The sequence below is a fragment of the Vicia villosa genome, linkage group LG4, assembly GCF_029867415.1.
Source record: "Vicia villosa cultivar HV-30 ecotype Madison, WI linkage group LG4, Vvil1.0, whole genome shotgun sequence".
Taxonomy (NCBI): domain Eukaryota; kingdom Viridiplantae; phylum Streptophyta; class Magnoliopsida; order Fabales; family Fabaceae; genus Vicia; species Vicia villosa.
Window position 1 is genome coordinate 187258436 of NC_081183.1, and position 23769 is coordinate 187282204.

The 23769-nt window shown below is 33.6% G+C and overlaps 2 protein-coding genes across 2 annotated transcripts in view; both read left to right on the plus strand.

The window, feature by feature from the left end:
- LOC131596402 (cytosolic Fe-S cluster assembly factor NBP35-like) overlaps nt 1–12989 on the plus strand; it is a 40874-nt gene extending 27885 nt beyond the window's left edge. Inside the window, exons 2-4 of the mRNA XM_058869045.1 lie at nt 11639–11681; nt 11767–11868; nt 12013–12989. Of these exons, the coding sequence (XP_058725028.1) occupies nt 11645–11681; nt 11767–11868; nt 12013–12941 (1068 nt within the window). The 5' untranslated portion in view covers nt 11639–11644 and the 3' untranslated portion in view covers nt 12942–12989. The remainder of the gene's footprint in view (nt 1–11638; nt 11682–11766; nt 11869–12012) is intronic.
- A 2399-nt stretch (nt 12990–15388) lies between these two features.
- LOC131596403 (zinc transporter 4, chloroplastic-like) lies at nt 15389–17889 on the plus strand. The gene is made up of 2 exons (XM_058869046.1): nt 15389–16344; nt 17373–17889. Exons 1-2 carry the CDS (start codon nt 15625–15627, stop codon nt 17826–17828), a joined length of 1176 nt encoding a protein of 391 aa, XP_058725029.1. The 5' UTR covers nt 15389–15624; the 3' UTR covers nt 17829–17889.
- The last annotated feature ends 5880 nt before the right edge of the window (nt 17890–23769 follow it).

Sequence of the window (23769 nt, forward strand, 5' to 3'; positions counted from 1 at the left end):
GAGCCCATGGAAAACCATGGATGCAAAGGGTGCCTTACACCTTCCCTTTGCATAAATTACCCCCCGAACTTAGATTTCTTTAAAAAGGTTTTTTTTCTGTTTCTTTTTGCCTTTCCGAATTTGTTTGGATAAAATAAAAGTCGGTGGCGACTCTTGCTTACCGCGACATTTCGATCGATAAAAAGTCAGTTCACCGTATTACAGAACTGGCGACTCTGCTGGGGATTTTTCGATTAAAAGAGGGGTTACCTTAAAAGTTTAGGAATCACTTAAATGTTTTCTATTGTTTGCTTTGCTTGTTTTATTTTTCAGGGCTATTTTGGGAAAATTGAAGGACGAATCCTATTCCCGGATTCAAGAACACTTAAGATTAGGAGCGGCATAGTCATGGAGACCCCCCTTGTGCATGCTTGGGGTTGGTCAAAATGAAGTTCGCGCTTGAGTTAGGCCTCCACTGGTTATTGTGTACCTCTTTTGCATGAGAGAGGTTTATGCATGTATCTTTGGGTGCGTCGGAGCTCAAGGACCTTTAGTCACCTTTAACCCATCCTGACTTTTAGGAACGTAGTGGGAGGGCTATTCTTGGTGCATGCCAAGTTATGGTCGCTACCCGATACTACAGCTCAGATAGGTTTCTTCCTAAAGTATCATTGCGTGGTATACATGTACCATGTTCGAGGGTGCTTTAGAGGGGGCTGACAATTCTGAGTCACTTGGTAGAACCTGTTGCTGAAATCTCCTTATCCATAGAAATACCCTTGGGAAGGACACCTGATCAGACCCCATGCAAGCCTTAAGCCAAAAATTGGGTGAATTGTGTGACTTGTGTGACTTACGTGACTTGTCTACGTGTACTAATAACCTTCGTTTCCTTGCAAGTTTCGTTAAAATGACTTGTTTGTCCTTACTATCTCACACTATGCCTAATGAACTACATTCGCATAACATCATGACATCATGACATCATAAGCATAACATAATTAACTAATCCTTTCAAGGATCTTAGGAATTTAGGGCGCACAATTTCAGGTGCTCTTATCAAAGACTGATCTCCCATCAAGGGGCAAGAGGATTTATTTCCCTCTGGCCACGTACCTTCCAATTCAAAGACACAGTACCAATCAAGGGGCAAGAGGATTTATTTTCCTCTAGCCATGCATGTTCAAATTCAGAAGTATCCCGAATCAGAGGCGATGACCCACTCGATATGGTGAGCTTGATTCTCAAAGAAGAACGACCAAAGACAAAATTTGGAATCCTTCAGACAAAGACGTGACCAACTCATTTTCTAATGCTGCTAACTAGATTCTTAAAGATCCTTGAAAACATTTCATTTGCATTCATGACATTGCATATTTCTAACTTTGTTTTCAGGTTTCGCCTCGACAATCATTCCTCTCAGATATAATCGAGCTGGAGATTCATTCTGACAAGCCCTTTTACATTCCAAAACTTCGTCAAATAACTCATCGACTCTAACAAGCAAGCATTCTCTATCAGATATGGTCTAATGTATGACCCGCTCCGGTATTTCTTAATCAGATATGGTCTAATGTATGACCCGGTCCGCTATTTCTCAACCAGATATGGTCTAATGTATGACCCGTTCCGGTATTCCTCTTCAGCTATGGTCTAATGAATGACTCGTTCTGAAATCCTTCATCAGATATGGTCTAAATGTATGACTCGTTCTGACATTCTCCTTCAGATATGGTTTAAGGAATAACTCGTTCTGACGTCCTACTTCCAGATATGGTCTAATGTACGACTCGTTCTGGTATCCTTCCTTAGATATGGTCCAATGTGTGACTCGTTCTGACACTCTCCGACGGATATGGTCTAATGGACGATTCGTTCTGATATTCCTCCTCAGATATGGTCCAATGTATGACTCGTTCTGACATCCTTCAAAGGTCTAAATGTATGACCCGTTTCTCTCGTCACGAACAATGTTGTGCACAATCTGAAAGGTCGCAATGGACACAACCAATCTGTGGGGACAATTCTGATCTCTACACCAATTCCACAGCAAAGACGCAAGTCAGATGTACTTAAGCGTCAATTCACAAAGATCAATATGTCATTGGCTCAAGCATTACAACACCTACTGAAGTCGGAGTTGATCACTTTAAAGGACCCCCCTAAGAATCCTAGTACTTCTACTCGTAGCTATAATCCTAATGTAAGGTGTGCATATCACTCTGATAGTCATGGTCATGATACAAATAGTTGCTGGTCATTGAAAAACAAGATTCAAGACATGATCAATGCTGGAGAAATTGAATTCAACCATCCGAGAACTCCTGTGGTGATCACCGCTCCTATGCCTAGTCACGACAAGACTGATTAATGTCTAAGTGGATGAACTTTTAATCGTTAGGTTTACTTTCATGCGCAAATTTTATTCTGTTTACTTAAACATTCAAATCATGATAGACATTATCTGTTTTAATAATCATCATCAGTGCATTGCATATGTTTGTCTTGAACAAATCATTTCGCTATCACTCACTTTAAATTGCGTCTTTACTTTGCATATGTTTTGTGATACTCGATTCCTGCTAAAACTGTAAGCCTTTTAAGGGAGGATGACGAGAACGATACCGCAACCTCATATAGTATGCTTTTGAACAGACTATGCTGACGATGTACAGGCATTATTTCAATTCCTAAACAGTGGAGATATAAGGATGTTAATCCCTCGTTAACCCCTTTGAGCCTAAGAAGTAGAAGTTTTCTTTCTTGTACTAATTAAAACCTTTGATTATAACCTGGGGCAGGGTAGTTCTCAGTTAATTTGGCTATGCATTCTATTTTAAGAGAATCATTTAGTACACCTTTCAACAAAGGTTTCAATCACAAGCGTTCATCCGCACACATCAAAGAAGTGTTGGAGATGTCAACCAAAAGACAATGACGGTTCATCAATCATCAAACAAGGCAGTCAGTATCTTTCAAAAAGAAAAATGATGGAAAAAACATATATACAAAGAAAAGCCTGCTAAGTCAAAAATCAAAAAGATGACTTAGGCAAAAAATCAAGGCATCCCGCTGACTGTAAACTCAAAATAAACAGTTCAGGCAAAAGTTAGGGATATCAAAAAGACGAAAAAAGAGAAGTCAATAAATTCCTGAACAACACAATGCTGTGACTACTAAAAGAAGGAAGTGACTGCCGTCTCAAAAGTTCTCTTTGCTCGTGAACCATCGTCATTACCAAAGGTGTAAATCCAAAAGTCTCTTGGAATCTGAATGCATAAGACAAATCAACCGAGCTTAGGACTGAAGAACATCACGAAGAAGGGAATGGGTATAATTAAATTTTGAGCCACTATCCCTTGCTTCTTAAACCGTGAACCAAGCCACGTTACAACCCTTGAAAGTCCTAACTGAAGCATGGTTAGTTTGAAAGCATACTGTCATAACAAAGGTATCCCGACTCCTTAAGGTTTACCTAAAATGCTGAGTTGATATTTCTCTTTTACAAACATCACATTGTTACAAATAGCATGTTTTTACAAATATCACGCTTATACATCTTCGGTTTTAATGTTTTTTTCAAAAAAACTCGAGACAAACGTATGCATTGCATCTCACGAATACATTATTAAACATATCCTGCTACATAATTTCAAATGTTAGCATCAGAAAGAACTTGCACAGAGTACAACTAATGACTGAAAGTTATCCCGACAAAACAAAATTACTCCAAGAAGCCATGTCTCTTACGTATACAAGGGGCATGACGCGTTTGGCCCAATCAATCTGAGGCAATCAAGTCGAGATTCCGAGACTCCCTCATGGATGGTCGAACAATCAGAGGCATGCATCCAAGCATATCTAAAGCTACTCCCCAATCAACGCGAGACATTGTCATGAACCTATGATTACTGGGGGCATATTGCCCAGAGTGTACATCTCACAAAGACCTCGTGAGGCGAATCTTTCCAAAGTTCCTGTTAACTGGGGTAAATCTATGCAAGTCCAGTTCAACATTTCGATCAATACTCAGTAGCGTGTCCTGAACCGAGTAGTAAATAACTATGATACTGGGGGCAACTTTCAAGACACCCACATCTCCCCACAGAGCCAGAAGATCATATCCCCTCAGAGTAATCATTAAGAAGATATCTTCAAATGTGCCCGTCCCGACAAAGACATGACTCCCCAACAGATTTTACATCTTCGACACTATTATTTCTCCAACAAGTTGCTCTTCTCCAACATGGCTTACTAATATCTCTAATCCCCAATCAGGGTACATCAAGTTATTGATCGTCCCCAAGCAGAAATCATAAATCCCCAGCTGAGCATCTTCGAGATAAGATCAAACATCAAAATTACAATGACATGGAGATCCACCTTCTCGATCAAGATGTGTCAAATAGCATAAATCATAGTCATACGTCATAAATCATAAACCTATTCATACAATCACATACATGTTCGTACAAAATACATAATGCATCGCGACAAATGCGTACATAATATGCAAGGTTCTCATTTATTTTGAGAATCCCGTCACGTAAACACATTACATGCATCATGACATGGCATAAAAAAATAACTTTGATTTTTTTCAGGTTACAACTGCAGTCAAATAAACAACTTTAAAACCTTTCAGATCTAAGTCGATACCTTTGACGGTTCCTTAATGATCTACCTTCGGATCTAAGTCGATACCTTTGACGGTTCCTTAATGATCTACCTTCAGAGTTAAGTCGATACCTTGGACGGTTCCTTAACAATCTACCTTCATATCTAAGTCGATACCTTTGACGGTGCCTTAATGATATGCTTCGAATATTAAGTCGATACCTTTGACGGTTCCTTAATGATCTACCTTTGGAAGTTAAGTCGATACCTTTGACGGTTCCTTAATGATCCACCTTCATATCTAAGTCGATACCTTTGACGGTGCCTTAATGATATGCTTCGAATATTAAGTCGATACCTTTGACGGTTCCTTAATGATCTACCTTTGGAAGTTAAGTCGATACCTTTGACGGTTCCTTAATGATCCACCTTCATATCTAAGTCGATACCTTTGACGGTGCCTTAATGATATGCTTCGAATATTAAGTCGATACCTTTGACGGTTCCTTAATGATCTACCTTTGACGATTCCTTAATGATCCACCTTCATATCTAAGTCGATACCTTTGACGGTGCCTTAATGATATGGTGCGAATATTAAGTCGGTACCTTTGACGGTAATCCAATTCAGACTTGAGTCGATACCTCAGACGGTTCCTCAACATTCAAAGACTAAAAACAGAAACCTCGCAACAATCAATACTCCAACAACCACCAGATGGCATCTACAAGCCCATCTCCGACAAAAGTCCCTCCTTCAGCTAGGGCAAATTTCTTAGTATTCTAGTGTTCAATCACCTTCTACCTTCAGATACCGACTGGCATACAAACCACTCTACATCTTCAGGTCTAAGATAATTGAACAGGGGCAGCTGTCATACCCCAAAATTTGCCCTCATATATTTGCAAATGTCAATTTATTTTGAATAAATGATATGACACAATTGGTAAGGAGGTAAGGTTTGCAAGTATGCAGTCCCGAATTCGAATTCCACTACTGACATGTTGCCCATGTTATTTGTCTCTAACTTTGGTTTCGATTTTATTTTAAATTTATATTTATATTCAAAAATCACAAAAAAGTATTTTTTTTTATTATTTAAATATTATTTTCGTATTTATTTATTAGACATTTTAAAAATATTTATTTTTTACTTTTTTCTATTTTTATCATAAAAATATACAAAAAATCACAAAATAAAAAAAGGAATTTGAAAAGATTTTATTCACTTTTATAGTTTTAGAAATAATGTGATTTGATTGATTAAAATAGTCACAAAATCAAAATCAATTTAATTGAATTTTGAATTTTTGATTATTGAGATTTATCAAATTAATTTACTTCCCTTTTTTATTTACCTAATATTTTTCCTATATAAACTGACAATTTATCACATTCTAACCTAGACAAAAAACCTTTTTTCAAACCCTTATTTCTTCATTCTCTCCACTCACGTATATACATTTTTTTTTTCTATCTTTTTCAGGAACCAATTCTAAAAGTTACCCCAAGAGGCCATGAATTAACATAACAATATAGAATTTTCATATAGAATTTCTATAGTGAATTTCTATCACACTAACTATAACATAAAAAATTAACACTTGTACCAGTTTTATTGTTTTATTGATTGTTGCAGAAAAGAGAACCAGTAAAGAGGAGGACTTGGCACCAAAGGACGCTAACAGAATCACAAAAACCGTGCCATTCCAGATTTCTACAGACTGAGAATTCGATCAATTCAAGCCATTCAAAGCATCGAGGAAGATTTCTCGGTACCCGCTGAAGTGATTTCGATCTTTACAAGCAGCCAAGGAATCCAATACCATCAACAGAGCATTCACGGTTTACCAATTTATGGCTTGTATCAATTTATGTCGTTTATGCCTCATGAATGATATTTGGTTGCATAACCATGTTTATGTTGATGTACATAGCGTTTGTGGACTGTTTAATTAGAGTTTATACGCGAGTGTAATGTTTCACCATTGTTAGGTCTCAGAGCTTTCAATTGGGGTTTTTAGTTTGAAGCAAAATTGAATCAAATTAATGGCTCCATCACGTTCAGAACCTGATTCCGGTTTGAATCCTGGGTTTATGTTTTATTTATTCTTTATATTTTATGAGTAAAGATGGTGCAGGAATTAGATGGAACCGGAAGAGCAAACGAAGAAGATGATGGGCGTACGGCACGATGGTTTCAGTTTAATTTTTATTTTTTTTCCAGTTTTCTGTTTAATTATATTGATCGTTACTTATATTATAAACAGATGATAATTGCAGCTTGGTTGGTAAAGAGTCTATGATGGTGACCGCCGTGTTATGGGCTCGAATCCCTTCAGCGACAATTTAATTTTTACAAAATTTTCTTACAAGATTCAACGTAGCTGTCCCCACGAATGACCACGATGCACTCGCACGCAGAGTCCCTTGGATCGTCCTAGTGCCAAATCTAACGTCCCAGCATACGCGGCAACACCATACACCCTCATGGCCAAACCACGCCAGATTATAAGCTGAGTTTTTTTCTACATTTTTTTTTACTTTTAATTATATAACTTGTTTATTTTTATATATTGTTTCTAAAACAAAAACTCTTTTTCAATATTTCTCTTTTCATAAATTTGTTTTAATTTTATTCTTTTTTTCATAAAAACAAAAAAAATGATAAATATTTGTTATTAATAATATCTTTTATTAAATGGATTAATTTAATTGTTTAATTATTTAACTAACTATCATGGTTTTTATTAAATGATAAAAAAATACATATTGGAGTCAGATGACTTAAACGATACCCCATTTTCATCGATTTAATTAATTAGGTTGAAAAACCAATAATTAATTAAATTGATTTTATTTATTCTATTAACTATAGCTAACTTGCCCCCAATCAAGGTTTGCGAGAATCAGTCATACACTGAAAATCTTTTCTTGGTACCTTTTCAAGGTTAGCAACATGGTTTCTTCCGACTGCGCGCCACGCCTCTCATAAAGCTAAGTTTTTTATTTTTTTTCTGTTTTAATATCATTTTATTTCCATTTTATTTTATCTTGTTTTGCCTTTTAATAAGGTTTGCCTCGAATTGTCATACACTCACTACTTTCTCTTTCTTCTAACAACTCTTTAATGGTCAGGGTCAATGCTTCATGCTCAAGGCAAACCTCTGCCTATCAACCTTCATCAATCGAAGCTAAAGGTTTGTCAAGTCGCCAAAGCTACGAGTTTGGTAACCCTAAACCTTGATATTTTTCTTTGTTCATTATTACTTATGTCAAACCCTATTAAGGGATCCGCTGGTTTCATTGTCCCCTTCCCCATATTATGTAATTGTTCCCTAGTTGTATTGTGTGGCCTTGAAGGCACTTAAAACTGTTACTTTATTTTACTGCGTGGTTAGTAATATAGGGAGTGACAAGACTAATTAATCAAACGTTAGATCACTAACTATACAAGATAAATATAACTGAATTCAAACCACGTGATTGTTGCACCCACACACCTTTAGGGTAATCCCTCTGGTTGCCTTTGTTGCCTGTTGCCCTTGTGTTTTTGCAGAATAAGCCACGTCCCTCGAATTCGAAGATACCTCAGCCATGTTGCCTCGATAAAAAGGTCACGACCCTAATGATGCTGCCTTCGATACACAAATGACCTCGACCCTCGGATGTTGCCTACGAAAAAGGCTGAGGTATCTTCTGGCTGCCTACGAAAATGGTTTATTCTGATCCTTGCTTTAGACTACCTGCCCTTCTATGGCATGGGATAGTCTTATGGCAAAGGATGCTTCGATGACCCTTCAACCTCCAAACGAAAGGCTTCCTGCCCTCTTATGGCAAGGATAGACCCTTTCATTCTGAAAGGCAAAAAGAGACCTATCATCTGAGTTTAAGGTAATTGCCCCTAATTGCCTTGCAATGCTCAAACCTTTTTATTATATTCTTTCTCATAATTTTTCAAAAGGGCAACGCTTATTCACAAGCTAAAGTCCCTATCTCTTTCATCTATTTTTTTCTAAACAAACGAGCAAGCAAAGCAATTAAGAGCCCATGGAAAACCATGGATGCAAAGGGTGCCTTACACCTTCCCTTTGCATAAATTACCCCCCGAACTTAGATTTCTTTAAAAAGGTTTTTTTTCTGTTTCTTTTTGCCTTTCCGAATTTGTTTGGATAAAATAAAAGTCGGTGGCGACTCTTGCTTACCGCGACATTTCGATCGATAAAAAGTCAGTTCACCGTATTACACTGATTGAACTTCTTCAAACGTCAGGGACTCCCTTCCATACAAGAGAGTTTCTTTGAAATGAGCATGTGATCGAGGCAAAGCGCACAATAGTAACAGCGCTTGATCTTCATCATCAATCTTCACATCAATATTTTCAAGATCAAGAATCAGCTTGTTGAACATATCCAACTGCTCAGCCAACACTTTGTCTTCAATCATCTTGAATGAATACAAAGCTTGCTTCAGGTAGAGTCGATTTACCAGCGATTTGGTCATGTACAAACTTTCAAGTTTCACCCATAACCCTGATGCCGTCGTCTCCTTTGATACCTGCCTGAGAACCTTATCACCAAGGCTCAACAAAATTGCGCTGTGTGCCTTCTCAATCATAGTCGTCTTCTCCGCTGCCGTCAATTCTGCATTCATGGCTGCCTCTCCCTTCAACGCTTCCAAACAACCCTGCTGAACCAGTAGAGCTTTCATCTTCAAGCGCCACAGACCGAAATCATTCACTCCGGTGAACTTTTCAATCTCATACTTTGTTGAAGGCATCTTCTCCACGCTCACCGCACCAATTTGTTGTGAAAAACGATACCAATAACAAAGTATAATAGGGAATTAGGGAAGAGAATAAGAACACAAGAATTGGTTATAACTGTTATTCTTTTACTTTCTCTTAAAACAAGATTACAAGTTTACAAGAATAACAAATAACCTCTCTCACCCTAAATTAGGATTTGCAGCTTAGCAATGATGAGAGACTAGTATGCTATTTATAATAAAACCTAACATACTAACTAATGGGCTTTTTCAGCAAGGCCCATTACACAAGCCAACTTAATACACAAGCTAACTTAACAAATTAGGGTTTAAACACTAAAACCTAATTTAACATGCTAACAACTCTAGCATCTTCGACATCTGCATGCTAGACCCATCTTCGACTACAGCATGCACACTTCGACACCAGCATGTGAACAATCCTTCGACTTCATGCTTAACTCTGTCGAACTGTCGAACCAAGAAGCTACCCTTCGACAATACTAGAGTTCGATCCAATATCTCACATTTGTTTTACTCTATTTTAGTGTGATATATGAGACTATTTGACTTATTTTATTTTGGTAAAGCATAATCTTATTTGGTGAACGGTTTCAGTATTCTTGAGTTTAGTTGGGTATCAGTATACTTAGCCAATCAAATATTATGATTCAATGCCACATCATTTTTTATTTTATTTATTTTTGAAATAAATTAAAATTTTAACACAAATTATACTAAAGGTACCAGTACCCAATTTAAACTCAAGGGTACTAAAGAATTTACCATTCCGAAAATGAACACTCCGGTACCCTTGAGTTTAGTTGGATACCAATACCCTTAGCCAATCAAACATTATATTTCAATGCCACATCACTTTTAAAATTACAATTCATATTCAGTTTCGATTTTCTTGGTTATGTAGCCCGCTGCCTAGATAGGACGAAATAAAATTAAAATTCATATTCAGTTTCGGTTTTATTGGTTCGACCCTAAAATTACAAAATTCAATTAAAGTCAGATAATCAGATAATCAGTTTTAATAGTTTTAATTTCCACCATTCTAACTATACGTAACTTGTATAACCTTTAATACTTTAATCTAAACCTTTATAACTTCTTTTTTTAGTCCGGACAGGACCAGCCGGTTGGACTGGTTGAATCGGAAACCGACCAATTAATCGGTCTAATTCGATTGCTGGATTGGATATGTCATTGAACCTGTGTGAACCGATAAAACCGGAAAAACCGACGGTTTTTCAAAACTGGTAGTTTAAATGCATTTTTAATTTTTTTTAATTTTAAAAACTTAAAACAACATCATTTTAATTATTTTAATAAAAAATAAAATAAAAAATAAAATAAAAAAATAAAATAAAAAAATAAAAATAAAGATGTTTCAGATGCGGTTGATTTTGTTGCAGATTATTTAATATAATTTAATCAATTAGATTATATTGTAATTAAATTTGTTTGCAAATATATATTTTGTAATTTTGTACTACTTTATTAGGTGTGATATCTATTTTTAAAATTTAAATTTAAATTATGAACTTGTGAATATATTTAGGATATAATATTTTAAAAAATTTAAGTGACAATTATATATTGTAGAGACTGAATCATCATATTCGACATGTTTTATACATATAGTTTTGTTATAACAACCTGTTTATTTAATCGAGTTATCCGATTTAATCCGGTTTAGTCATGCGGTTCGACCAATGACCTAGTGGTTCGACCAATAAACTAGTGACCCAGTACCCTCACCAGTTTGATGTCCGGTCCGATTTTTAAAACACTAGTTAAAACATTTTGTGATTTAATTAAATGATATGGCCTATTTGATTATGCTGACGTTATACTTATTCATTAATAATAACAATAATAATAAATATTGTGATAAACAAAAAAGGGTTTTATAAAACCCTAAAACAAAAAGACTCAGCAGCTCCATAACAAACCAAGAGAAAAAAAATGACAAGCCTGTTACACTGTGAACCAAAGACTATAAATACCATTGAATCACAAAACTACTTTACACTCTCAAAAAAAAAACCAAACCGCCCAACTCAATTGATCAGAAAACGCAGTAGGACTTGTCATCGGCCGCCATAAACTGTGAGAGAAACACTTCCAGGTTAACCTCTTTTCTCTATTTCCATAATTAGTTCAAACACTTATAAACCTATTTATGTTTGTTCATGCTGTTCCTGTTTCCTTTGTTAAAATAATTGATTTTTTTTTTTTCCTTTTTCTGTTACACATTAGAAGAGCTTCATGGAACAAGGAGATATACCCGAGGATGCTAACGAGCGTATGGATACATTTTATTATTATGTGTTGGAATTTTTCTTTGATAATGCATATTCTAATGAATATGATTCTTGTGGCATTTACAGATTGCCCAGGTCCTCAGTCTGATTCTGCTGGAAAATCTGATGCATGTGAAGGATGCCCAAGTCAGGAAATTTGTGCCACTGCCCCTAAAGGACCTGACCCTGGTAATCTCTTGCTTTAATGTCTAGACTGCTTTTGGTTATCTTGCTTTAATGTCTTAATATTATAGAATTGAGAATGTTAAGTAATTGAGTTACTTGGACGTTTAAGAATGTTGGTCTCATTGTCTTTTACATTTATTTTTGCAGATTTGGTTGCCATTGCAGAAAGAATGGCGACTGTGAAACATAAGATATTGGTCTTATCAGGAAAAGGAGGTGTTGGCAAGAGCACATTTTCCGCACAGCTAGCATTTGCTTTAGCTGCAAGGGATTTTCAAGTTGGTCTTCTTGATATTGACATTTGTGGTCCAAGCATCCCAAAGATGCTTGGTCTAGAAGGTCAACAGGTACACCAGAGCAACCTTGGGTGGTCTCCTGTCTATGTGGAGTCTAATCTTGCAGTCATGTCGATTGGGTTCTTGCTTTCTCATCCAGATGAAGCTGTTATATGGAAAGGTCTTCGCAAAACTCGGATTATCAAGCAGTTTTTGAAAGATGTTTATTGGGATGAACTTGACTTTCTAATTGTTGATGCCCCACCTGGAACATCTGATGAACAAATTTCAATTGTTCAATGCCTAGATCCAAATAATGTAGATGGTGCAATCATAGTTACCACTCCTCAACAAGTCTCTCTCATTGATGTGAAAAAAGAAGTGAATTTTTGCAAGAAAGTTGGAGTGAAAGTTCTAGGGGTTGTAGAGAATATGAGTGGCCTGTTCCAGCCTATCTCAAATCTCAAGTTTATGAAGATTACAGATAATGGTGAGATGAAAGATGTTACAGAGTGGATATCGGAATACATGAGAGAAAAAGCTCCTGAAATGCTGAATCTAATTGCCTGCAGTGAAGTATTTGATAGTAGTGGCGGGGGAGCGTTGAAGATGTGCAAGGAGATGAAGGTACCCTTTCTTGGTAAGGTTCCTTTAGATCCGCAGCTTTGCAAGGCAGCTGAAGAAGGTAGATCATGTTTTGCCGATAAAGATTGTGCTGTGAGTGCTCCGGCGTTACAAAAGATAATAGATAAGTTGATGGAAACTATTGGGTTGTCAATGACAGTAAGTAATGGAATGTAGGAGATTTACTTCATGTTCATCTTTGTAAATTGGAACCTTTTTGACAGAAGATTCCCTTTTCTGTCTTGAGCCTTGGAATATTAAGTTATACTCTGAGGTTAAGGCAATTTAGGACTAGACAGCTAAAATAACTGGTTTAATTTGTTTTTTGCAATGTTTATTCTATTATATTGTTATTATGCTTTAATGCCTTGAATTGATTGTTTGAAAGAATATCAGTGTATTAAAACTTAAAGCCATATAAGGAGAACAATGAACATGGCCATTTGCATGCTTCTGTTATCTATTGAATTTGTATATGAAAAAAGGAAAAGAAATATTATTCAATTTGTCACTAGCTGCTGCTTTGTTGACGTTGGAAGATAGTCTATCGTTTGCTTAAATAGCACTAAAGCTTTCCGCCTATATTCGTGTTGGAAATAAAGCCTTTGTAACGAGGGAAATTGTTTAAAAATATAGGAGACTTGAATAGAAGTTTGAGAAGTAAGAGAATTCTTTATGGAAGAGAAGACTTTGTATTTTTGCTTGATACAAATGTGTAAGATTACATCTCTATTTATACTACTCTAAGGAGAATTCTAGACACACTAATTCTAGAGAGTTCTCCATCCTAGAAATTCAAAGAGTATTCTAGGGAATATTACAATATTAAGAAATATCAAGACTCTCCGAATAATACAAGAATTCTATAAAAAATTTACTCAAAATTACTTAAGCCCAAAATACCAAATAATTAATTTAGGCCTAAAACAAATTTATATTTCAACAATTCACAGGACAGAACAGAAACATTAAGAATGTTAAATTTTAAGTCAAATTATAAACAACATTTTAGTAACAAGTGTTTATAAGCAAAAGTGTAAAATTTTAATTAAATAGTATGAATATTTATGTTAGTAGATGTCCATCCATCTCCTAGTTTTTCATCTTCCTATCCCATACTTAATATGTGTTTAATATGTGTGATTTTCTATCTCACTTGAGTCCTATAATAGAGACCCATATTACAATGTAAAACACACTTGAAAAAAATGATATAATACTATTTTTCTCTTCTATACCTCTCTTTGATCTTTATTATTTTAGTTAGTTTTATAACAAATAGCACGTAGTTGCTGACATTTAAAATTATGTATGCCACAAGAAAATTTCTCGCATAAATTTTTAGCCAAATAAAACATTCAGATTATAGCGAGGTGCTAGTAATTTTTTTTAATATAAAGGGGTATTTTGTCTTTATAGAAAACATAGGTGTGAAAAGAATATAGAATTACATTATATTATTGAAGAGTGTTTTTGAGAGACAGAGATGAGAACGTCGCTTTCAAGTCTAGATTTAAATCATAAGAGTCTCTTGGGTTCGATTTAGAGGAAAGGAGAAAGGAAAATTTTTATTAAGGGAAGGAGAGGTAAACGGAAAGAAGGAGAGAAATTTTAATTATATATATATATATATATATATATATATATATAAAATTATCGAATACACAAAAATATAACAAAAATGATTATAAATAAAAAATATTTTGATAATTAAAAAGTAATATTAAACTATAAAAATAAAATAAAAAATTTAAATACATATAATTATAATAAGATGAAGATATAAAAATGCAAAAAATGTAAATGAAGATAAATTATTTTTAAAATATAACATTTAACATTTTAATAAGTTAAATTTATATTTAAATAAATAAATGAAAGTAAATATGTAAATATAATTTTAATAAAAATAAAACACCTTTCTTTTCTCCCCCTCCAAATTACACCAAATCTGGAAAAGTAAGAATTGGTTGAGGAGAAATTTTGGTCTATGTCATCTATTTCTCTTTATTTTTAAAAAAAATTTGAATTAAACACATAAGCTATTAAGTATTCTCTCTCCTTCATATACTTCCAACCAAACTGACCCTAAAAATATTATAAATTTAATATATTTTATAAAAAATGTGGTAAAAGAAAATATAAATATACAAAGTGGATAAAAAAGTTACAACTAAGAGTATTTACTTGAAAAAAGTTATATATTTCAAAAGAGTTTAATTGCTCTGTATTGTGGATATAAATTTTTTTTCATTATTAATAAATTATAATCATTCAATTATATTATTTTAAAAATTATTAAAATAAAAATTAAATATTTAAAATTAATTAACGGATGTGATTTATTGAAAGTGTAAATTTCTTTATACCCTGAATATATTTTAATTAAATTCATTTAAAAAATATGTTACATTCCAAATTATTGACATTTTAAATTACACTGTATTCTAATTAGTATTATTACATTGTATCTTTTATCTATGCAAATTTTCTAAATATATAAAAGAAAAACATGAAAAATAATAACATAAGGTTGGATAAGGAAATAAATACACCAAGTGTCGAAATAATGTCGACATTCAATGCGGTTGTCCTATTGCACCAAATATGTCATAAACCATGACTCCACTCATGCCATGTCCTTTCTCCCCTTCCATAACCCACCCTCAATGAAAATCCCAACTATAAAGACATGCTATATGACATCATATGTACTCATTTTAATACATTTCACTTGGTACTTTTTAACATTAAAATAATTTTATGATTCTCTAACACCTTTGTTTTATATTTCTTTCTTCTCTTCCATGCCCACACTCAACCCAATACAATTCCATCTTCCTAGACCATCTTCCTTCCCATGTTTCTAATCGAGGTTCTACAATCCGTACGCGAGTTCACCACGAACTCGAGCTGCAAAATCAGTGAGTCAGAGCTATGTCGCGACGAGTCAACCGCGTTGATTCTAAAATTCGTGGCGATGGCATCGATTCTAGTAGCAGGATTTTCCGGAATCGCGATACCGCTATTAGGAAAGCGGCGGGGTTTGTTACGGTCCGACGGAGAGATTTTACCGGCGGCGAAAGCTTTTGCGGCGGGAGTGATATTAGCGACGGGGTTTGTTCACATGCTTAAGGACGCGTGGGAAGCACTGAACCATAGTTGTTTGAAATCTTACTCGCACGTGTGGTCCAAGTTTCCATTTGCCGGTTTTTTCGCGATGATGGCGGCGTTGTTTACTCTTTTAGTTGACTTTGTTGGGACGCAATACTATGAGAGGAAACAAGGGGTGACACGTGGCGGTGTGGCCGCGAAACACGGAGAGGTTGTTGATGAGTTGGAGGAGGAATTGTTGGGAGAGGGAATCGTGGAGGTTAAGGAAGAGAGTAGTAGTAGTGGCGGTGGTGGTGGTGGGATGCATATTGTGGGGATGCATGCACATGCGTCGAACCATGGACATTCCCATCAGAACCATCATCATGATGATGAACTACAACATGGACATGGTCATGGTCATGGTCATTCTTTCGGAGATAATGATGAGGTGGAAGGTAGTATCCGCCATGTGGTTATTTCGCAGGTAACTGACAATATTCTCTACTTTCTTCCTTGCGTTGCTAGCACGTCACGTAACTGCTTAAATTTATGATATTTGCTTTTTATAACATTATTTTTATGAAACAATGTTTACGTTTTTACTAGTAACTCATAAAGAAAAAGGAAATTAAGTTTTTGTTTTTGTTAATTTTGTGAAATTATGTTACAAGACACCTTAGTTATATTATCCTAATATGAAGACAAGAATATATGAATGTATAAAATTCGAACTTCATTGAAAAAATGCCCATATTTATAATAATTTGAATAGGCTCATTTCAAGTGAATGAAATCTATATAGGATATTCATTAAACTTTTTAAGAAAATATCCAAATTATTAGAGAATAGATATTTGAACGGAACAATTTGTTAAATAATTGAACAGTTATTTTTATTTTTTGAATTTTTTTAATAAAAAGTTTGAGACTTGTTTTTACCATAGTTATAAAAAAGAGTCTGTGACGGCGAAATCAGTCGCGGCAAAACTTTATTTTGACAAATATTGATAGATACTGTTATCAACATTTTTATTATTAAAGAAAAATTGTAGTTTATTCCCGCGAAAAATCGCAATTAGCTTTTGCAACACCTGTATTGAATTACCATTTTTCATTTTTAATTTCAATTTGGTTTCAGTTTCGGTTTAGTTTATTTACAATGGTTTAATTTGATTTTGATTCGCTTTGCGGTTATTTTGAACCGTTCTACATGGAATATATTGGTTGCTTTGTCTCTGTCTGAACAATTGCGTGATCTATAGGAACCATCCATTTTTTTATTTACTTTTTGAAATTTTTGATCAATTGATGGAGTAGCTCAGCTTATGATCTAAGTGGGACCTATCACTTTTTCCAACAGACTTGATCTGAACTAACTTTGTTAAAGTGTTTGAAAGTGTCATCTATATGACAAAAATGTGTGCATGGAATATAGCTTACTTGAACTTGAAGTTATGTGATCGATTAGTAAAAGCAGTATAGTAACAATTTTCTGATATATTTTTTATATAGGTATTGGAACTTGGAATAGTTTCACATTCCATGATAATTGGGCTATCACTAGGAGTTTCACAAAGTCCATGCACAATGAGACCCTTAATTGCAGCACTGTCCTTCCACCAATTCTTTGAAGGATTTGCGCTTGGTGGATGCATTTCAGAAGCCAAATTTAAGACATCATCAGCAACAATAATGGCATGTTTTTTTGCACTAACAACACCACTTGGCGTTGCAATCGGGACATTAATTGCCTCAAATTTCAATCCTTATAGTCCAGGTGCTCTTATAACGGAGGGAATATTGGATTCTTTTTCTGCTGGAATTTTAGTGTATATGGCTTTGGTCGATTTAATAGCTGCTGATTTTCTTAGTAAGAGAATGCGTTGTAGTTTTAGGCTTCAGATTTTGTGTTTTTGTTTGCTTTTTCTTGGGGCGGGATTTATGTCATCACTTGCACTTTGGGCCTGATTCAATTTATTTTTCTTGTATTTTGATTATAAGGAAATGGAAATAGTTTTCTTAACTTCAATATTTTGTATACAATGCACTGCTCTTATTGGCAGCTACTCCTCCAGCAAGACTTATAGGTCTTAAGGATATTAATGAGACCTTGTGAGTTGCATTACCTGAGAGTGAAACATCTTAGATGATAAAAGCTATGTTGGATTTCCAGTGAATCTTGAGATTATTGAATCTGGTTTGGTTTATAGCATATCATATGGAATTTATAGAGTGGATGATCCAAGAATCACCACAATTTTACACTGAGGGGACTATGACTGTTGGGATGTTCCAACAATCATCTAGGGATGTGATTCTGCTAGGAACAATAATAATGTTGGTGAACCAAGACCAGATAGGCAAAGCATATTGACAATCAAACAAGAGATGTTCTGTGTTTTCCATAGCTTTAAAGCATAAGCTAATAATCGAGAGCAGGTTCTTTGGTTCTATTAGTTGTGCAGATTATAATACTATTAGCGGTTTTGATGATAAAAAAGGAACAAAGCTAAATTAATCATGAGCATCATCAAAGTAGAAAAAGATTGAAGTTATAAAAAAGCAAAGTTAAAGAGGTTTCGATGTTAAAGAAGAGATAAAGTCAATTACAAAGGGCAAACTACAAAAAGAATTGAAGTTATAAAAGTTTGTCTAATCATGTGATTTAATTTGTATTTTTTATGTTTTGGATCAGTATTCTGCAATTAAGTAACAATAACTCTCAAGATACTAAGAAAATGCATATACTCATTTAAAAATGCTTTACAAACTTCATCTATTTCAAAATCCTTCTTAATACCATTTATGGCCTTTGACTAATTGATTAGGAAGTGTCCTAACAAATTAGGAAAGAGAAATCTTGCTCTCTAATCAATTAAAATGTATTTAAGATCAAACAAGTATAGCACTACAACAAATAATATATTCTATTGACAAAAGTTTCACGTCAACCATCAAATAACGGAGGTATATTTTTTGGGCACGTCATGTTTAATTATTTTTAGGGTTGATACCTATTTTCACCCCTGCCATATGAGGTTGGTTTGAAAAATCCCCTGCCAAAAAAATTGCAAGAATTCTACTAATAATTAAAGATTCTCTCGTTTTAAACCTTGTAAAAAATTTATTTTTAAAACCAACCTTGCCACTTAAAGAACTTTATCATTTTTAACCCCGTCATATTCTCGAGGGTTTAAAATGACATAATCTACAATATTATAGGGTTTAAAATAACCGAATCTTCAAATAGCAATGTTGATTTTAAAAACAAATTTTTTATAAGGTTTAAAACGAGAGAATCTTCAAGTGTTAAGGGAATTCTTGCAACTTTTGTTTTGGAAGGGGATTTTCAAACCAACCCCATATGGCAGAGGTGAAAATAGGTATTAACTCCTGTTTTTATTTAGGGTTAAATAAGTTTTTGGTCCCTATAAATATCTCAATTTCAGTTTTTAGTCCCTATAAAAAAAAACAACTTTTAGTCCTATAAAATTACTTTTGCACTTACTTTTAATCCCTGTAGAGGGACTAAAAGTGAGTGCAAAAGTAATTTTATAGGGACTAAAAATCAACTTTTTTTTTATAAGGGCTAAAAGTAATTTTTAGTAATTTTATAGGGACTAAAAACATATTTAACCCTTTTATTTATTTTAAAAGTACTATCTTCTCTCGGTGTTTTGAACCAACCAAGGGAATAGCTGTATCATGGTTCACACTTGGATTATTAGTTATTGCCTTTTCTGTTTTCTATTTATTTTTTTAATTGGTTTAGGGGCCAAACATTATATTATTTAAGTTGACGCCTTTTTGTTTTTTTATTTCTTTTAAATTATCAAATTAATCTTTCTTGGATGAAAAAGAAATACTTAATACAAAAAATTAAAGAAATTTTTTATAAACAAAAATATTCATTTATTTCAACTAATTACTTAAACCTCCCATTGTTTCGATGTCCCTCATATATATATATATATATATATATATATATATATATATATATATATATATATATATATATATATATATATATATATATATATATATATATATATATATATATATAATATATATATATATATATATATATATATATTTAAATATATTTTTGAATATGCATCATTTCTCATTTTTGAAACTATTAAACTTTCTTATCTTTAAAATATTTATGAAAATCTTAAAATGCACCTAATTGAAATATATATTTTATAGTAATACTTTAGAGGGCATATAGTCCTTTTGACACATGAGCCAATGTATCTTCCGCGTAATGATTGTAAACATGTATAGAAAAGAATCACATAGAAATATATTTACATGTATACTAGTAAGGTAATCAATTAAATTGTAGTGGGGGCCAGTGCACCCACATGATGGGCTTTAGGTCCGTCCCTGTCGGTTAGATTACCCAACTGAAGGGAAATATCTTTTGCATGAATTTTTCGAATATGACGTTTTTCTATAATTTTAAATTTACCTATTCACTCAGTAAGCTCTAATACCCGACATGAAAGATCTTTTGTATGTATACTTCACATAACTTGACTCTAATTTTTCATTTATCTTTCAACACTCATTTCATCTCCCCTCTCTTGTGAAACAGAACGCCCTAACATATTTATCTTAAAAAAAACTTAGGCAATTTTCATCTTCATCAAAATGCCCTGACATATTTCTAAACTCAAATTCCATCATTGTTTTCGAAACATAATCTCTTCCAACACATATACGTGTTTGAATTAGGAGTGTTCGCGGTGCGGTTTGGGCGGTTTTGACGAAAAAAATCATCCGAACCGCAAGAGAAAAAATCGTGCGGTTTGGTTTGGTTCGGTTGGCTTTTAAAAAAAATCCGAACCAAACCAAACTAACGCGGTTTGGTTCGGTTCGGTTGGCTCGGTTTTTTACAAATATTTTATTGAGCCATAATACACATATAGATGACAACATAATTTTGTATTTAGACATTCATACACTATCAAATAACAACAAAACTCGTCATATTTTGGTAACAACTTTTCATTTAATATGTAAAAATTAAATTAGACAAAAGTGGAATATTAAATATAAAATAATAATATAAAACAATATAAAAAAATGTATAATGAAACAAAATAATATAAGAGACAAGAGATTAGTGAAGGTGAAAAATAAAAAAAAGTGTTGAGAGATTAGAGAAGAAAATGTGCGATAAAAATGAAATTGAAATACGGAACATTTACATAAAAATAGAAGGTGAAAAAGAAAGAATATAAGAGAGTGGAGATTATAGAAGAATAAGGAAGATGAATGTGACAAAGAAGGTGCGATAATGTTATTAGAGATTTAAGAAGATCGGGACTGAATTTATATGTGTAAGGATGTGAAAATTGTTGGTAATCATAAGGCTAAGGTATAATAGGTTTAAGTTTGGGTTGGATGTTAGTTAAGTAAAATTTATGTTGTAAAATAATGCGGTTTGATTCGGTTTGATTCGGTTTACAAAATACAGACCGCAAATCGAACCAATCCGTGCGGTTTTGTTAAAAGATGACCCAAACTAATCCGAACCAAATGCGGTTTTTTGCGGTTTCGGTTTGGTTTAGTTTGGTTTGCGGTTTTCTATTGGGTTGGTTTGGTTTTGATCACTCCTAGTTTGAATATCTAATCTTTCAACACTCATACATTTCCTCCCTTCGAACGCCATTAACACCATTGAAAGAAACTTGAAATGAAGGAAAGACAATCAAACTCAAACGAAGCTTCTTCAACCATTGTCCTACTTTCTTTATCACGTTTTCGATACTTATAACTCACTTTATCCATGTACATGACTTAGAAATTTTAATTTATGTTGTTGTGAATTGCTTATTGCTTATAGATTTTGTTAAGAGAAGTTATTTTGATTATGTTGATAAAAATGGAAATAGAATTTTCCATTTTAGTGTTGTTGTTGACAAAAGTTCATTTGTACCATGAGTAGTAAAGTTTATATGCATGAGTTAAGTAAAATAGATTTTTGTTAGTGTTGTTTCAAGTTAAATGTTATGAGACTATTCTTATGAAGTTGTTAGCATGAATATTTTAGTTTAGCATTTCAACATGAAAGTTGTTGGGTGAGAATATGAAGTAAGAAAATAGTATAGAAGGGGAGGGGTGAATTTACTTAAAACAAAAATTCAACCAATTTTTCTAAAAATGAATTATCAGAGGTTTTTTAGAGTTTGCGCACAGAAGATTTAGAGTGAAAATATGAGAATTATACTTGTATTGAAACTTGATTACGTTAACAGTTAATCACTTCACAAATATCAAAGATTTTCTAAAGATGATACACAAGGTATTCAATTGATTTAGTTGTATACTTCACGAGGTGTGTTTATACAATGATTCAACTTTAACAAATTGTAAACTTAACAATTTTCTAAGATTTTAATCAACACTAAAGCTCAATTAGGTTTCAATTCTAACAAAATCTAATCTTACGTAATAAATTGCTACCAATTGATTAAACGATAAATTACTCTAAGAATTGAAAACCTAAGCATACAATATCCTATGAAAAGTAAATTCGAGAGTAAAAGAGAGATAAGACACCGAGATTTATGGTGCTTTAGTATTCGTCCTAGCTTTGCCTATGTGCACTCTTCAATGGTTTCCCATTGGAACCTTCATTATTATTTTTTATTTTGACAAATATTACAAAATTTCATACAATCACTAGTCTAGAATAATGCTGAAGAAGATAAATCTTCTAATTGGATCTTGACTTGTATATGCCAAACTCTTCTACATAATCTTCACTCAATTAACACTTATGAATCTTTCAATATCACCAATATGCTCTAAGACTTCGTGTGTAGAATCGTCCCTTGATTCCACTGATTCTTTGAGCGGTAATTTGTTTGAAGATTTGAGAAGAATTTCGTCTTGTCTGTAGCCTTCTAAACAATCAAAACCTCAATCTTGAAAAAAAAACATAAAAATATTTACCTAATCTTTAAGAACAATTAGTTTCAAGATATCGTCTCCCTCAATCAATTAAAATATCTCATTATTAAGATCTAAAATCAAAACAAAGGTTAAAGAAGAAAGAAATTCATTTGAAAGAGTTATAATCTTTTCAAAAGTGAGAGGTAGTTGATTTTACATAAAATCAAAATGTTGATTATGAAATTCTTAGAAATTGTGTTTGGAAAATGATGACAAAATGATTTTATATGAGCTTGAGATTAAGCACAAAAATGAGTAGAAAAATTCGGTTAGATTTGAATCAAGAACATTTCATGGTTTGAGTCAAATGAGTAAATGAAGTGGAATAAGAAGGAAAAATATTTTTGAACCATTTTTCATTTGATTTGAAACAAGAACAACACATGATTCAAATCAAAGGCCACGTGATTCGAGTCAAAGGTGTTGATTGCAGTATAGGGCAAGCAACAAAAGAAAGATTTGGAAATATTGATCCGGGAATTATCGTCCTCAGAGATGGAGAGATGCCATTCAACAGTTTCTACGGTTTCGAACTCGGGATTGAATGAGCAAAAAGTAAACAAAGATATAAACAGGAAAAGAATAAACACATTCTTAGAAGAGAAATAACTTATCAGGAATGTAAATATATTCACTCTTCACAAACATACACTTACCAACCCATTATACTCAACCTACGATATTCATCTATGTCATCACGTATCTCTCACATAAGCGTCCATCTCTGGAGCACAAACGAGTTCATCTCACAACTAAGGTTATCTCTAACGCGAAGTCGCGAGAACATCCGTATTCTCGCGTCGGCGATCTCTCGCGCGCCGCTCAAACACGAAAGCATTAAGAACAGATACAAACAGTGAATGCTAGCTCTAAATCTATCTCTAGAGTTCAGAACCAACAGATAATCATCCTAGATAAGGATTCAAGAAGTTTATCTCTAAAG

Excerpts from the sequence above, each read along its gene's own strand:
- LOC131596403 (XM_058869046.1), top strand. The coding sequence starts at position 15,625 with ATGTTTCTAATCGAGGTTCTACAATCCGTACGCGAGTTCACCACGAAC. Across the intron at positions 16,345-17,372 it reads GCCATGTGGTTATTTCGCAG|GTATTGGAACTTGGAATAGT; the intron begins GTAACTGACAAT and ends TTTTTTATATAG.